The sequence below is a fragment of the Rousettus aegyptiacus genome, unplaced genomic scaffold (assembly GCF_014176215.1).
Source record: "Rousettus aegyptiacus isolate mRouAeg1 unplaced genomic scaffold, mRouAeg1.p scaffold_m13_p_1, whole genome shotgun sequence".
Lineage (NCBI taxonomy): Eukaryota > Metazoa > Chordata > Mammalia > Chiroptera > Pteropodidae > Rousettus > Rousettus aegyptiacus.
In genome coordinates, this window is record NW_023416284.1 from 12,440,812 (window position 1) to 12,459,054 (window position 18,243).

At 35.2% G+C, this 18,243-nt stretch overlaps 1 protein-coding gene across 41 annotated transcripts in view; it reads right to left on the reverse strand.

The window, feature by feature from the left end:
- EIF4G3 (eukaryotic translation initiation factor 4 gamma 3) overlaps positions 1-18,243 on the reverse strand; it is a 267,806-nt gene that overhangs the window by 56,066 nt on the left and 193,497 nt on the right. For 31 of the 41 annotated variants that reach the window (XM_036229602.1, XM_036229572.1, XM_036229570.1 and 28 more), the window contains 5 exons: positions 15,229-15,317; positions 8,478-8,724; positions 6,139-6,272; positions 4,421-4,540; positions 3,934-4,044 (listed from right to left, as the gene is read on the reverse strand). In XM_036229602.1, the coding sequence (XP_036085495.1) occupies positions 3,934-4,044; positions 4,421-4,540; positions 6,139-6,272; positions 8,478-8,724; positions 15,229-15,317 (701 nt within the window). The remainder of the gene's footprint in view (positions 1-3,933; positions 4,045-4,420; positions 4,541-6,138; positions 6,273-8,477; positions 8,725-15,228; positions 15,318-18,243) is intronic. The other 10 variants (XM_036229665.1, XM_036229636.1, XM_036229624.1 and 7 more) reach the window with 1 other exon arrangement.

Here is an 18,243-nt window from a genome sequence, read left to right on the forward strand (position 1 = left end):
TTATCAAGAATGTATCGGAATCAAAAGTTAGAATTTCTGGGCAATACACACCAAGAACTCAGTACTGATAACATGATCTCAGACTATTTGGTAAACATTGAAAAATAACTAAGATCAGATAAACCCAGAGGTACCAGGCATGGTACAACTAAAAGAGAACTAAACTGCATCATTGGACTGGAAACCCACCAACAGTGAACAGTTGCCAAACGAGGCAATACTACTATAAAAACATTTATCTATAACTGCAACTTTAATCTGGTAGCCCAGACAAAACAATTCTGTTAAGTAAATGCAGTAAACCAAGTATTATCTGGTTTTTGCAATTCAAGTTATATTCTAGTGTTAATTCACAGGGGTAATCTCTTTTTCGATGCTTGGATAAAGTCCAAATAAACTATTATATTGTAAGACATTTAACTAAATCCATGCATTTGCACATAAAAATTTGTCAAGTCCAAAGGTTGGCGGGTGTTAATAAAAGGTAATTATGTCAAAAATCATATCAGAGCCACAGTATGTATAATTTGGGAATATCATTTTAATCATGTTTGAGTAAAGTCAGTAAATATTCATTTCCAAAAAAATACCTCAAACATCAATGAATATGTCTTGAATGTAGATTTGAATCTAGAAAGTAAATACGATTTACGTCACATCTCTTTACAAGACACATATGTGTGAATTTTAAATAAGCAGCATAGAGATGTGAGAAATATTACTAAACAGATGTTTCAAAGGAAAAAAGGTTTAAACAAGGTCATGTAAAGTCTTAGTCCAGGATAAAAAAGCTGAAATTATAACCAGTGTGCAAGTGCCCAAGATAAATCTAAAAATTATATTTCTATCTCTGGATATAATTAAGACAGGTACTGTTCACAAATATTTATCCAAGTATATTGAGTTCTTCAACAGATTTACCATACTTATACATGTTTAACATGCTTAATGAATTAATCTCTAATGTTCTCATGTTTATACTCTGGGAGTGCATTCACTATCTGGAACATCAATGCTGGGAAGGACTATAGTACAGTGGAGAAAAGAGGCAGATTAGAAAACAAAAAAATTGTGGGCTCTTAAGTCTAACTCTGCTACTTATGAGTAAAGTCACTGTGAGTAAGTCTCTTTAATTCTGTTGAACTTAAATTTCTCATATATTAAATGCTGGTCCGATCTACAAAAGTTATTATGAGAATCACGGCATGTAAAATATAAAGGCACATAAAAGCACCTTAAAAACTAGGTAAGGTATCACTACCAATACCAAAGGACAAAAGGAACTTTAAAAAAATGATATGTGGATTGGTGCGTAATTACCTTTAAACATTTCATGTCCATTTTTTTGTGTGTGAAAACTTAATATAAATTGTCAAATTTATAATATCCTTCAAAAGTTGTAATATATATAAATGAATGACTTATGTACAAAATAAACAAAATCTAGTATTCAGTGCTAAGAGTTATGGAGTAAAATAAAGCCTGGTTTTCTTGCTTGAAGGACAGAAAATCCTAATCAATGGCTAGAGAAAAGGCACTTTAAAATATGATGTGCTCAGTCCACAAAAGTCAGAACTAAAATGAAGAGTCAAAATTTGGGGCTGGTTAATTAGGTGAGCCACAATTTTTTTCCAGGTGAACTGGAAGTTTAAATATTTTAGCCACTCTCACATATTTTTCTTAAATATATTAAATAAGAAATTATATCCATCTCTGTTTTAGAATTTAATATATATCGTTCCTTTCTCATTCAGAGACTATAACCTCAAACACCTCTGCTACCTGGCTAACCAAAGAAAATAAGACCAATATTCATCTTAGCAATTTTTGAAGAGAGACAACCAAGTGTTCCTTTTATGGAGAGAGGGAAGGATGACGTGAGCTCAGGAAACCTCTTTGGCCTTGGATTTTTATAATAGCTCAGCTAATCTCAAAGACAGTTGAAGTGAATATGAATGGCAAGTTACTAGTCTAGGTCCACAGACCCTTGCTCCATGTATTTCTTCAGGGGGCACTCTGATGTCTCCTAGTAGATTGCTATCAAAATACTACAACTGCCATGTAATTTGACTTTTCAAAAGCTACAGAGATGATAATACCTGGGTGCTTCCAACTGATATGCATTTTACTGTCCATCAAAAGGTCTTTATATCTGAAAATTGTATGTAACTACATACAACATGTTAAAACAATCACTATGAATTTAAAATATTTTGTAATGAGTCTGTTGAAAGAAAGTTTAGTCATGGCTACTTAAGCTATACTATGAAGCATATGTAGTAGATACTAAGATTTTTAGGTGGTAATTATTTATAAGCCAATTTGGAAGCTAGTGAAAGTGACTAGAGGCATGGAACCAGAAACTATGAAGAGTTAGGGTTGCTGCTTTTTCCCAAATACTGATTACTGATTGTTCCTTTATATGTAGCTGTGAATATCCTACAAAATTCCCATCTGTATCTACACCAATATACCATAGTAAACTGGACAAATGAAGTGGAGAATGTCTGTTAGCTATGAGAGGTGGAGAAGAATAATTATTTGCATTAAGGTAACAGATGACAATTTCACTTAAAAATTAGCTTTTGGCATATGACAGAGCTATTTAAAGAAAGTGAATTAAATAATTACTGACCTTTTTGGAGATACTACAAATTCTTGGTAATGATTCATTTCTAGTCACATTACTTTGAATGCACCAAATATATCTGATATACGTAGGCACATAGATTAGTGAGCAAACGTCCAATGTGATAACTACTTTTAAAATTCATTTTTTAATTTTGACATTTTAAAAGAAATGTAGCTTATTCTTGATTCACAGTATTTACTGTTTGCTATAGCTAATCATCAGATAATAGTAACCTGGTAACAAAAGTGACAGTATACACTAGAAGACAAAGCCATTCCTACCTTCTGTGAGTGACATGTGAACAAAATTGAGCACTATGATAACCACAGATGTTTTGAACCAGAGATTAATCAAAACGACACCAACGTTATTTCAAATGTTTGGCAAAACAAAGATAAAAACCAAAACTAAAACCAAAACAAATGCTAGCAGAAATATAAATTTAAACTATCAAAAAGGGAAATAATGCTGAAAAATAAAGTATAAAATGCTTTCTAGAAAGCTGCTTTCTAAGAATTTCTGGTGAGGTAATTCAAATTTCAGAAAAATTTATTTTAGTGTTTAGAGAAAATAAAGGTTAAATTTCAAAGCTGTGTGAGAAAAGAATATCACACACACAGGTCTTTAAAATGGTGATGCTCAATAAATAATATGCTTCAAGTTAAGATTTTCTGTAGGTTTTATAAGCCTCCTCCAATGCACTATAGGCATTTAAATATTTTCAATCAGGCTACACGCATACAATCAAATAATTCAAATTCATACAAAGTGACAGCTGTTTTTAGACAGTGTAGTCATATTTCAAAGCAGGTTTCAAAAGCTGCCATTCTAGAAATGAAACAGTGATGGGGAAATAAAAAGTGTCACCTTATATAAAAATATTTTTACATACATAAAATAGTCTGAACAGGGTGATCTGCAAATGTACATCAAACCCAAGCTCCTCCAGAACTTTAAAAGCTCTCTATGCCATTCCAATTTGGGAAAAAGAGGTATTCACATCATTGGCAACTTTCCCCCATGCTTTCTGCAATTCTACAAAGCATGGAGTAGGCAGAGCCTGCTAAATCCTGCACAGTGCAGTGCCCCAGCACAACTCCATTGGTAATGCCACTTCCACCGCTGAAGAGCCTGCCACGGGGGTAGAAAGGCAACCTGCAGTTTACAAATACTGCACTCGTATGTGTCATTTGTTCATATTTTGACTTCACAAACTACAGTTAGTGATAAAAGCAAACTACAAAATATTATAACACCACAGACTATTGCTAAAAAAAAAAAAAAAAAAGTTTTCAGCGCACCCCTAGAGGCAGGCTCTTCAGGGGCGGGTGCGACATCGCCAGTGAGGTGCAAATTGGGGCTTTGCTCTGTTCCAGAATTGGCAATCCATGCCTGCTCTGTACTTTGCAAATCTGTAGGAACAAAGACAAAGAGATGACCATTAGCTGAAAGTCATCAGGTCTCTAGTATATAAGAATACCTCAAAACAAAACAGGAATCCTATTGAGGCTGGCTCTATTATTAACCCATTTGCAGGTCACTTCAACTGAAAAGTATGAAAAAGAAATCAAGATCAAATTAATGCAGACCAGCATCTTCAAGTAAAAACAAATGAAGTGTATTCTTTATTTACTTTAATATTAGTATGGAAAGGATAGGCTTTGCCTTTTCTATTTCTTCTTAGTTAGAGGAATCAAAGAATAAAAGCCACTCTCTTGTTGTTAGACAAGATGTCATGAAATCTATGACAATTTCTAATTAATTGGGCTGTAGGGAACTTAGACTTACAGGTACACCTCTACCACCAGGAGTTTGCCTTCCAAAATCTGCAAAGGCTGGAGTAAAATCTGGTCCTCGAGGCAAAATCCGAGGATCCAGAGTTCGCATTGGCAATTTGGGCTGGTTGATCTGCATGAAGAAGCAAAGGAAAGCTTAACACAAGCTCCAGAGCAATCGGTGTTACAAAGATAAAAACTCAGACTGAAAAGTTCTATCAGCTGAAATGGTAAGTAAGCTCTGGCTTCCTGAACCAGTGAAAGTCCTGTATGAACTCTGGTAGCTTCTGAGCTAACCTGAGAGTCTTTAAGTCACCATGATTTTCTGGTGCCCTGGGACTAATTAGGCCTAAAATTCTGAATGGGAGTCTATACATAATTAATGAACTGGCTAACTAGACAGGACCACAAGAATGGCATTTGGCAAACTATTTTGAGATTCTATGAACTAGGGCCAAATGTTAGGACATTTCACCCAGAGTATTTACCAGGACATCAGAGCACCTGCCTATAAGAATCCTGGTTTTGATGCTATTGACTTATGATTAGGAAAGCATGTATTTTGAGTGGACATATTAAAAAGAGATACGTTTCACGCGTGATGACTCATTTAAAATCTCACTCTGTCTGCTTTGTTAATCAGAGATATCTTGCTTTGTATAGGCATATGATGTGACTACAGACTCAGCAAAACTAAGTAGCTCAGAGAGAAATCAACTAATGTTTGGCCAAAGTTAGAAACAGATAAGGTGGGATGATAGGAAGGAATGTTTTCTAAGAGGATAATCTAATTCAGGGGATGTAACATTTGCCCTCTGAAGTACTCATGTAGCCTCAAATTAACACCACCAATCAGTCAACTGTCCTCACATAACTACCTAAAAGAAAAGGCTTAGGAATCATGAGAAATAGGAATACCTGTTGCTATAAGAGAAGTAAAATAATACAAATAAGGTCTGGATAAGCAGCTGCTGGAAATATAAGTAAGAGATGGAGCTCATTCTGTAAGACAGTTACTCTCTATTTGATTAGGGATTAATAGTTCCTCTTAAAAACAAAAATACTTCAAGCTTAGTCACCAGCACCGGTTCATCACTGATTAACATGAATACTTGGGCGGACAAACATCTGACTTTATTCCTTTTAAATGAACAGACAAAATAAACATTGACTGTACTAATTTTCTGTATGCACCAATAAGAGCAGATGTAAAGATAAAGGGTGCCTATTAGTTTGCACAGGATTAACGACTAATCACTACAAGTATCCATTAGGGAAATTTTGAGATATACATTACTTGAATTATGTTGACTCCTACTTAAGTTTGATCTTCCAAATACCTTCCAATGTTTCTGACCTGTCCTCAATGCCATTCTAATTCCATACTGAAATTTCAGAACAGTAAAGAAAGAGCTCTGTATCATTATAGCCATATTAGCCCAAGAGACACACGATTTTCATCAAATCTCTAGGAAATAGCCATACTAAGCAGAAAATAAATTTTAAAACTTCGCCATTCAAATATGGGCTAAACCCCAACTTTACTGCAGTCTGTAAGAAATCCAAAATTCAACAATGTTTAGGAAAACTCTTAATTCTTAAGCATTACATATTTTAATTCAAATATCATTTGGTCTAACAATTTCTAAAAATTGCTCATAATTCACATATTTGCACTGAAAAACCAGTTTCTACCAAAAAGAGGTATCTTTTTCTGAGTATGCAGCTTACCTTGTCAAGAACCACATCAGTGATGGGAGGCAGGCCCTCTGGTTTCTGTATACAGGCTGGCATGAACTGAAAGTCCAATAAAAACTCCCTGTCATACTGCTTCTTGCCTTCAGTATCAGCAGGCTTCCAGGATTCTAGAAAGACGGATGTAGGCAGTTGGCTGTATCCAGTTAAGAGTTCAAACCAGGTTTCAATATTTACTTTATCCCATCATGAATAAATAAACATGAAGGAAACACTGAGCTATAGTCAGAAAATGTCATTTAAAGATTTTGAACTGTCCTTTGTGTTCTTATTCCTTCTGGATACCTTTGAATAGTAATCTGAAGTATGCTGCTATCGTAATCATCTCATATACACATTAACCCAGCCTTTGGCCAGAGATATATAATATTCCCATTAAATAAACTAACAAGCCTATATATACCTCGGAAATAAGAAATTTAATCATACTCTTGGGTTTCACGGAAAAGAAGGATATTTTGGTTATCCAGTAGAAAATGTTATTTTGGAGGAAAAAAGGTCAAAGGACACAAAACACAAAAACAAGTAACTTATTTAATATTCTAAAAAGTCTAAGCAGCTGCAGAAATTTTTTTTCCTAGCTATAGTTCAATCTGAGGAAAATAATGTAGTTGCTTGCTGAGCCAACCAAACTGAGAATGCACATATCTTTACCCAAAAATCCTGAAACTAAACATACATCTTAACTGGAATCTTTAATAGAATTTTAAGTCAGTTTTTTTGGTGTTAACACTTGCTTTGCTATTACTGCGGCTACAGCTTTTATCATTACAATCCTACTCTCATTATATAAAGTTGGAAAACTTCCTGAAATTTTTATTAAACAATAAAAGTAAGTCATAATTTTTTTCTATTAACATAGCTCTCATCAAAATCAGGTCCCAGCTTACTCCATGAGAGCACACTGGATCCTTCTTTATCTTAGTGGTTTTTAATATATATAGTTTATAGACTCACTGACGGTTAGTGAGAACTTTGCAGTTTTCAACCACATCCTTATTACATTATACTGAAAGGTAGAGAGTTTATTTGAATCTAAATTTTAAATTGCCATATTTTCCCCCAATTCCTGCTAGTGTATATTACAGGGACAAAGGCAATTTGTTGGTCAAAAAAGGTGGGGCCTATAGTTGTGTACTTTTTCCTTAACAAATTAAAGGATAAAAACATAATCCACACAGTCCTAAAAATGACAACAGTGTCTCAATTTCCTTGAGAAGGATTGATGGTGGCCACAAGTGCTTGGTGATATGATGATACAAGCCTAGATCTTTCGAAGTAATTCCAGTATACTGAGTCCTAAGTTAAAAAAAAAATTTACAATTGCATTATCTTACAATTTCATAAAGCCCATTAGCAGCAGTGAAGTACATTAAGGTGGTATTGATCAGTAGCTTTCAAACATTTTTGACTACAGCTCAAAGTAAGAAATATAATGACTTATGATTCAAACCAACATAAACACATATACAAATAAAATAAGTTTCTCAAAACAATATTACCCTTACTACATGTAACACACTGACATTTTTTATTCTATTCTCCTTTCCAAAAATCTGTTGGTTGTAACTCACTGAATTAAGTTTGTAGTCTATATACAATGGGTTTAAACTAGCAGTTTGAAAAACACTGGTTTAGATTATTTTTGAGGTCTAATATTTTACATTAAAGCCCTACCTTGATGCAGAAGTCATTCTAGATATTGAAGACTAAGAAAAACTTTCACTTATCCAAATTTTCTATCAAAGGAAATACCTTTGGGGGACCACACCAAGTATGTCCACAACCTCAAAGTCAACCATAGTTTATGTGGTATTGGGACAGAAACTTAATGCATCTGATGATGGCTAAAGATGAAAGATCTTCTGGGGTTTATCATATATTTCACAGAGTACTTCTCACACTGCAGGTGCTCATTTCTGTCAACAAACTGAGTTCAACGCTTGTGAAAAAGTATACCATCTCGAGGGACATGGTTATATCTGAAATATCCCTTTCAGTTAAAACAAATAAAAATTAAATTTCTTTTGTTGAAGTCCACCAGCCTAGAGCTGACTGAGTCCCTTGGCCAGCCGGACTACCAATGCCAGTAAAAGCAAAACACCAGTATCAGATATCGCTTCCCACAAAGGACACTCTGGATTTGCTAGTCGCTAACTTAAGCTTGATGAATCTATTCTGTAGCTATTACACTGTGATGAGCCTCGTCTTTCCATCCAATAGTAAGTTCACTATGAGGAGGCAACATTTCTATAGGTTGCAGTAAAGGGGAGAAGGAAAGACGTGCACAGGAAAGCAGGAATGAATCAACTTACCTGGTTTAAATGAGAATGTGACCCCTTCACCAGAACTATCAGTGTAGCCTGAATTAGCATCTACTGCTTCACCCTCAGAAACACTCTCAGCACCATTATGTACAGGCTCAGCTTCTTCTCCATTTTCTTCCACAGCTTTCACTTTTTTTAGATCTGAGGAGTCTCTTTCAGGATGAAACCCTTGGCTCATTTTATCCTGTTCAGATTCAAGTACTCTGTCACCTGAAAGCTCCTCTTCAGCTTTAGGCTAAAGCATAAGTGAACACAAAAGTTATGTTTTTTTCACTGTGTGTAAATACACATGAAGACTTCCACCTCTCACCTCCAAAAGCATAGGCAAACATGTCACTCCAGATAAGGATGTCTTGTGTTCAGCATACAGTACCAGAATGGTAAGTTTACTTAAAACACTTTTCTCGTTTCATCTCCTGGATAGAGCAGACAATTCAAATGGCTACTAAAATGCTTTAACATGACTAACGAAATCTAAATGTACCAAAGACTAGAATGGAAAGAACTGTTAATCCTTGGAACTTGATGGACATGTAAGAGTCCTGGTCAGAAATCCAAATAGAGCATGCCTGCCCTTACCACTAAAGCTCAGTAAATATAAAAAGAAACACCACAGGGTATTTTTGAGTATGTGCTGTCCTTTGGCTGTGAAAGGAGAGTTCAATGAATAGTTTAAAGTACTAAATCCCACAAAGCTGATAGATAATCTCTCACGTTACAAGGAGCCTACTTGTTAGTTAAAATCTATTTTGTTTATTGGTTCTTAGAATTCTCTGGGGCTGTGACCTTATTCCAATCATATATGGAAAAATGCTTGGAATATATTCCCCAAAGGGGAAATCTTGGTTCTGGTGCATCTTGTTTATTTTTTAAAAGGCAAAATAGAATTGAAGTCATTAACCAGATTATTTTTGACCATTTCAGTTTAAGTTGTCAAATACAAATGGATTTCTGAAGGGCCACATGAATGAACAAAACTCCTAAGGCAAAGTTCTCCATGAACTTTAAGTCTTTTTCTTGTCTATGAAGGGCAAGTAGTCTGAAAACAATCCTCTGGAATAAGCGCTTAGAAGAAACAGGCTTTCCAACTGATAAATTCACACTAAGAGAGTGAAAAACAGAATCAATTCAACAGAAGATTATATAAAGAATGTCATATAAACCAGGAAGTGGTTGCCCCAATTCACTGATAAAATTGTCTTTTTTTTTAGAGTTACAAATCCTACTTTGTTACATAAATGATTATAAAAGATATAATACTAGTAAATTTTCTATACTATACATCAGATCATGGAGAAAAGACACTAAATTTACAAATGTCATTAATAGAGGAGAACCAGGCAAAATGGCGTAGATGATAGAACCTCCGACTCATCCCCTCTTGCAATCACATCAAAGCTGAGACAGAAATACGGAACAAACAGCAAGCAGAGTCACCTGGGCGTCTAGATGAGCAGAGGCCCTACCACTAGGGAAAGAAATAAGAAATCACCCTGCAACCATAGGCGGTAGGAGGGGACGAAGACACGAGGCTGCCTGGTGCCCAGCGGCTTTCTGGGACAGAGGCTACTCGGACAGAGGCTACTCGGACAGAGGCAGCCATCAGCGGCAGTCGCCTCTTAAAGGGGCCGTGTCCGCAATCGGACTTCTGTGGTGACAAACCAGCTTACTCTGAGCACCAGCACTGAGTCGGTTGCATAGGGGGCACCAGGGACTTACAGAGGGGACACTGAGTTGTCAGAGGGAGGGCCGGAGATGAGGTTCTCTCCTAGGTAGAAGTGCTGGTGGCATCCATTGCTCCTTTGTTGAGTCCTTGCCCCTCCCAGGGTGCTGACGCAAAACTTCCATAGCTGAGATGTCATCAAAATGAATAACAGAAGTCACTCTGCCCTGAGGATTCCCTGAAACTCCACCTCCCCCAACTTGTGGCCCCACCCAAGCCAAATTCAATTGTGTCAGAGCTGAGTCCTGTGCCACTTGCTGAGCAGCTAATCTTGGTTTCTGGCATGGTCTCTTGAGGCAGCTATCAGCACAGAATCTGTGGATTGCTTGCTGAATCTTAACAGGTGGCCCCGGAGGGGTACAGGCTGGGGCTAAACTTGGCCTGCAGCTGAACCCCTCCCAGGACGGTGCCACTGGATACCTACTACACAAAGTCACACTAATAAGACCAGAGACTTAGGAGCTTTGCTTATTAGCACATGGAAACAGACACAGAAAGGTAGCCAAAATGGGGAGACAAAGAAGCAGAAGCTATATAGAAGAAAAGAACACAGCTCAAGGAAAAATGGAGTCAAGAAATCTCATAGGTGCAGAGTTCAAAACACTGGTTATGAAGATGCTCAATGAAATTAAAGGAAGTGTAGATGAACTCAGTGATAACTGTAACAAAGACAAAAAACATAAAAATGGAAGTGGAAATTATAAAATGGAACCGTTCAGAAATGAAGAACACATTATCTGAGATGAAGAGTATATTAGAGGTAATCAACAAAGTGGAGAAGAAGAGGGTCAAACCACAGACAGAGAGGTTGAGAAAGCCAAGGACACATAACCAAAACAGCAAGAAAAAAATAACCAAGGATATAATAATAATTTAAGGAGCCTGTGGGGACAAAATTAAGCTTAACAACATCCGTGTCATAGGGGTACCTGAAAAGGGAGAACGAGTTGAATATATATCTGAAGAAATAATGATGGAAAAGTTCCCTAACTTGGAGAAGGAAATACAATCCCAGGAAGCTCAGAGTCTGAAAAAATGAACTCACACCAAGATACATCATAATTAAAATGCCAAAGGTTAAATACAAAGAATCTTAAAAGCAGTGAGAGAAAAGCAATTAGTTACCTACAAGGGAGTTCCCATCAGACTGGTAGCCGATTTCTCAAAAGAAACTTCAGGATAGACGGGCCTGGCACAAAATATTCAAAGTGCTGAAAACCCAGGATCTATAAGCCAAAATTACTTTATCAAGCAAAGCTATCATTTAGCATCAAAGGACAGATAAAGAGCTTCCCAGACAAAAATAAGCTAAAGGAATTTATCAACACCAAGCCAGTACTAAAGGAATTGTTGGAGGGATTTCTTTAACAAGAAAAAAAATGTATCAAAAACATGAATAAAGAATGGTAATAACTATATATTCATCAACACATACCTCAAATGAAAGAGTTAAGTGTTTCAACCAAAAGATAGGGAAGCTGAACGGATAAGAAAACAAGATCCCTACATATGCTGCCTGCAAGAGACTCACTGCAGATTAAAAGACACACACGGACTAAAAGGAAGGGGATGGAAAAAAATACTGCCTTGACGGACCTAGAGGGTATGGCACTGAATGAAGTAAATCAGATAAAGAAAAGACAAATGCCACATGATTTCATGTACACATGGAATCTAAAGAACAAAATAAACAAACAAAAAAACACAGATACAGAGAATTATTTTGAGGCCTACTAGACAGGAGGGGGATTGAGGGGATGGTGAAAATGGGCAAAGGGATTAAGAAGAACAAATGGATAGTTACAAAACAGTCATGGAGATATAAAGTGTAGCACAAGGAAAATAGTCAACAATATTGTAAAAAATATATACGGGGGAAGAGAAGTACCCTGATGTAGTGGGGTGACCAGTTCATGAGTTAGTCACTATGCTGTGCAACTGAAACCAATATATTATTGTATGCCAACTATAATTGAAAAAAAAAACCTCATAAAAATGTTATCAATAGAAACATGGTTTTTAGGCCTTGTTTTTAAAATGGAAATAAGCTCACTAGCTCTCTCACTCGCTTTCCCCCGCCGCCACTTCCCAGCTCCCTGAAAAGGAAGAGACAGTATGGAAACCAACAAAAGAAAGACATAAAAATTCCATGATCATAAAGGCTGAAAATTATTTTTTTATAAAACATGGCAGAAAGCAGGCATTTTTTAACCTTTGAGAAAAAAAAGGAGGTCTACCAAGTTTGAGTCATGAACTAGTAGCCTCTTTTTCATGTTCTACACTTTACTATTGTCTATATTAACTCATAATGACCTTGTAATACCACTTTATAATTAAGCGCAGGTCTTCAAGAAGATCTTTAATAATGTGGCATGTGAGTCTGCATATGGTACTTAAACAGTGGTATAATTATATGATTACATAGAATTCTTATATCAGATCTTGTTAAAATGTGAAAAAATGCTATTTTAGGGGAAAAAATATATTGAGTACTCTACAGTGGTTGTAATCATTGAAAAAATTCTGAAAAATATTTTATACCATGTGAATATTATATGAAATTCCAATTTCACTGTCCAGCAATAAACACCCTAAAATCAACAACAGATAATCTATTGTATATAAACAGAAGCTGTATTACTTGGAAAGCCAATTTCTAGATGGAAAAAGCAGTATAAAGAAACCTGTTCCATGAATAACAAATCATAATTCAGAGAACGCAGAATCAGGTGTCTGAGGGATATTTTTTCCAGGAAATCCATGCTAATAACGCATTAAGTATTTATGATGATCATTTTTCATTCAGTAGGATGAAGCTCTATTTAACTAGTTCTAACAGTTCTTAAACTTTTTTCTCAGAAAACTGGGTTGAAAAAAAGAAAGCACCTTATTGCCTGGACTGTCAAAGGTGAACTTTCTGTAGGAACTTGTTAAAAGAATTTAGTTGATAAAGCTGCCTGCTTAATGCATGAGTTTTTAAAGTTCTAGAAAGTCAGAATGACAACTACGTATATAATGATTGATGAAATACCCTAAAATTTTTAAACAAATTTTAAGATGCCTTGATTAGCAATTTTAAGAGACATTGTCTTTCCAGGCTATAAGTTAAAGAATTTAATAAAATATTTGCAATGATATAACAACCCAATATATAATCTAAAATATGCTAAAAGGAGAATCTGAGACACATTCTTTAAAAGACAGATAAAAATCTTCCTAAGGGGAGCTTAATGATCATTGAAAATGAAGACGATGACAACCAATATTTACTACACTATTTAATAAATGCTCAATTTTATGAAAGGGACTAGGATTTCTGAGAAAAAATCTGTGGGCAAGTGACCAGATACTTTTTTTATTATACTTTTAAACTATAAGGTTAAGAAAAAAGTGATTGGTTCAAATGAGTCAAAACAGTTCTCATGTATGAAGAATAACAATCTAAAGCAGGTTTTAGCAAACTATGGCCCAGGGGCCAAATTTGGCTAATCATCTATTTTTGTATAGTGTTCAAAGTAAGGATGGTTTGCACATCTGTAATGGTTGAAAAAAACTCTGAATATTTTATGACACATGAATATTATATGAAATTCAAATTTTAATGTCCATCAATAAAATTTTATTAAAATATAGCCACACTGACATGTTTACACATTGTCTATGGCTGCTTATAGGCTATAGCAGCAGAGCTGAGAAATTGTGACAGGGACAGTCCACAAAGCTTAAACTATTTATTATGTGAACCATTATAGTAAAAGTTTGCCAACCCCTGATCTACAAAGGGTGACTCTCTGAAGGCACAGAAATGGAGGTCTACCTATTTAATATTCAAAAATGCTTACAAATCTAGCCACAGGGCAAAGAAATATGAAGCATAATAGAAGACAAAAAATAAAAACAGCTGAATTTAAAGATAACCAGTTTATGAAGCTCTTACAGCCATACCAGGAATATATGCGATTCCCCTGCCTTTGGAAGGTATTTTATTCTTTGTAGAACCAACATTTTCTTGTTCAGCCACAAGGGGTGTGTAACAACTACCTCTACAACTTACTGCCAATTCTTACCCCCAATAACCACAATGAAGCCACACTTATGAAACATTTTAGTGGTTGCTATGGGACTAACTGTGACATCAAAAGAACATCATATAAGAGCAATGACAGGACAGGGAGAAGTAACAAAGGGGTAATGTGAGCTGCCTGAAGAGGGTAAGAGTTATAACTAGATAGAAATGCCGTAGGAAATAAATGTATTTAGAGTTATTTTTGAATAATTTCTACATTTAAATGTTATCATCTTAAAAATTCAATAAAAATAGTTTTAATATAATTGATATAAGAGTTCAAAATGAAAAAGCCATAGAAACTATTTATATTACTTTTCACTTATAAGCTTCAGCACATAATACTAAGGACGCTGAGACTGCAGACTATGAACTTGGTAGAGTAGTCCTCAGGACTAAATCTGCCCTTGCTTCTTCCTCATACCATCTAGACCTGGTGTGCTTTGACCTACGACAAAATCTGGTGTGGTTTAGTTCAAACAAATAAACCATATATCAAAAGTTATGTTACTGAGTTGTAGTTAAAAGATGACAGATCCAAAATTAATTTCCATAAAATGAACCTGATGATTTTTACCACCACTGCTAATGGATATGTGAAAAAATTATCTCTATTTTTCTTTATCTGATTAGTCTTTCTACCTGGTTAATATAAGGAAAATTTCAATTGAAGGAACCAAGGATCAACAAAAATTACACAATAACTTATTTTTGCCATTTTAGAAGAGGTATTTTGAAAGAGACAAGAGGTCAACAAAATTGAACATGCTACTAAAATTTTTTCAAATTCTGTAAATACACTATTAAAAAAGTCAGAGTCTGAGCTTGATATATCAATTTTTGGTTAAAAAACAGTATCTCAAGACAGAGGTATGTATAAAGCCATATGTCTTAGAAAATGGTACCACTGCTCTGAAGATGGACCAATGAGATTTATTGCTGCCTCTTACCTCCAATTCTGTTTCTAACACCTCTTCAGTGGTTCGGGTCCGATCTTTTGGTTTCTTCCACATCTTTGGTGCAGTTATAGCTGTCTGAGCTGAAATACAAGATCAGGCTGTAATTACTTTCTACTGCAAAGTCATGTTTGGAAATATTACATCTTAAATGACAACTGTATTCAAATTTAGCAGAACAAATGAAGGCTTCACCTATACTGAGGAGATACATGGAGACTAACCAAGCCATCTGTCTGGGATAGCCTCAAATCTTTTTTGGAAGAATAGTAGAATCAGAATACTCACACTGTTTGGGGGAACAATGAAAAGGAGACATTTAATACACTACTCAAAATTACCATCCCATCATAAAATAAAAAACCCTGTAAACTCCTTTGTTACATACACCTCAAACCAATTTTTCTTTATACTTCCACTCAGGGACCATAATGAAGAAAAATATATTACTTGATCAGTTGTTGTTCTTCCTTTGTGGCCTACTTAAAAGCAAACCATTTTCTCAAAGTATGGAACTCAGCTTATGATAACTGTAGATGGGTTTAAATTTGCTGTTGCCTCATAGTCTTATACTGAATATATATTCATATGTTCATAAATGTATGCATGGATCTTTTGATTTGTAAAACCAGTTAGTTTTATGTGCATCTCTTCAAAATGCTTATGATTATTTCTGCTTCCATAGCAGAATCCTTTTTATGAGTTATGATGTTTGGAGGAGTCTGTACATTTCATTTTAAATTTCATGTATGCATGAATTCATTTCTAAATTCCATTCATTGAAAAGAGGAAGAATACTTTCTAGAGTCTTTGGGAGCAAATATAAACTCATCCTGTCACTAAATGACAAAAATAAAAGAAGTTTCTTTTTAAGAATGTATCAAATGTATCCTCCAAAACGTTAAATATTTCTTCCATAGGTAACATAACACATTTAGCACCATGATTTTTTTTTTAAACAGCTACTTATGTGCCAAGCAAAATTCCTTAAACAGGATAGACACTCAAATTTGTTGACTGAACAAATAATACCAGCTCTGTGTGAAGAGGTATTACTGACATTCTAAAGACAAAGACATAGATTCTTTCTTCCTTGTGTTGCATTAACACACCAAAGGACAAGTGACAACCTCTAATGAGATTCACAATTATTTGAACTTAGAGATGCCTAAAGCAGCCTTGCTTACCCCCTCCCATAAAAACTAAGTGGGCACATTTAATTTCTACTATTTTAAAATATAAAATAAATCCAAACCAAAAAGCAATATTACAACCTAAAGATTTTGCAAATTTTTACATTATTGGCAGAAAACCACATTTTTCTAGTTTTATTTTCATGAAATGACTAATGTATAAATTCAGAAAAATACTAAGAACACAGACAAGTTTAATCAATGGGCTTTAATAAGACAGTCTTCTCTCTGACAGAGGTTTTAGAACTTGTCAAGGATTGCATCAGGTTAAAAATGTATCCATTTCAACTCCCACCCAACGAATGGAATCCAGACTCCAGAAAATTGTGCCATGTTGCAACTGTTATAACTGGTAATGACTCCGTTTTAAAAAAAAGAAAGCAAAATGCAGTTAGATTTTCCCCATATCCATAAGATGTCTAAGTCATCCCTGTAGTCCCTTGTTTTGCATTTGCTTTTTATATATAGGCTCCAATGGAGTCAAGTTGCTATTTGCAGATTAAAACCTAACAACTCTCTAGAAAATATCTGTTGGATTTAGAGAAAAGGGGCTAATATTTATAAGTGGACTGGGTTTTATTAAACCTATGTAAGTTTGTAAAAATAGTCTTCCATGAAGCCGAGGCAGTTAGAATACTAAGAAAACGGTTATGTAACAAGACAGATCATATAAGGATAGAAGAATCAAGAGTAGTTAAGAGACAGGGATATAATGCATCCTAAGGAACTACTCTGTAAAAACATCATCTAGAACATATACTCTTTTTTTCCCCAGGAGTATCAGTTCTTAGAGAAATTCCAAGGAGTTAAGTCGTGGTGTGTAGTCTAAAATCTCCACCCAGAGATGTCAGAAATGTTGCATATTAAGAATGACAAACATTACTGCTATCATTGACATAAATATGTTCCATATTTAGATTATTCTTTTTTCTTTTAGTACTGTCTTTACATGAGATAGCCTTTTAATCTCAAGGTATTCCACTAGCTATGCAATATAATTCTGAAAACAACTTTTACTAAAGATACTGTGTTGTAAACTTAATATTGCTCTTCTTTACTGTATCATGTCTTCTTTACTGTTTATTTACTAGTAGGCTAGGTATGCAAGTAAATTCTAAGGGTTAAAAAATTTTTTAAATTTTTTCTGGTGCCAAAAAAGGGAAGAGACCTTTTCTACTCTTCCTTTTCTTAGATTGTCGTCTAGAAAAAGCTTATCATTTAGACCCCTCGTCTATCTCTGATATATGTGTAATTTATTTTTTTAATGCTAAAGTCTCTCGCCAGCTTTACAACTAAGGAATGTTTTTCTCAAGGGTCTGGGAGCCATCTCTCTCTCAGCTGCCATGGGAGTTTCACCTAGACAACTATTTTCTGTAACCATCTGCGTGTCAGAACATAAAAAGTTTAATTTTTCCTTTGGATAAAGGCAACTGACTCAAATAGATGGACACCCCAAATACTAGGAGAATTTAGGATGAATTAGACACAACAGCAATAGTGCTGGCAGTCCTAACACAAGGGTGAGATTTCCTTCTGTCTGCAGTCTCATTTGTGGACCGCCTGCGACGCTCGCGCAGTCTTAATGCCTTACTCAACAATAAAACTATCTTCTCTCTTTTCTACATCTATGGAGAGGATTTTCTGGGTTGAGAGGAGACTTCCACTTCTTTCCCCAACATGCCGGTTATGAGAATGGGATGGTCTGGGAGTGCCTGAAGTGAGTAGACCAGCTGAAGATCCTGTGGCCACATAATAACCAGGTATGAGACCCTGAATTATAACAAGTTTCCTTTCTAGCTTTCTATTCTTTTGGAAT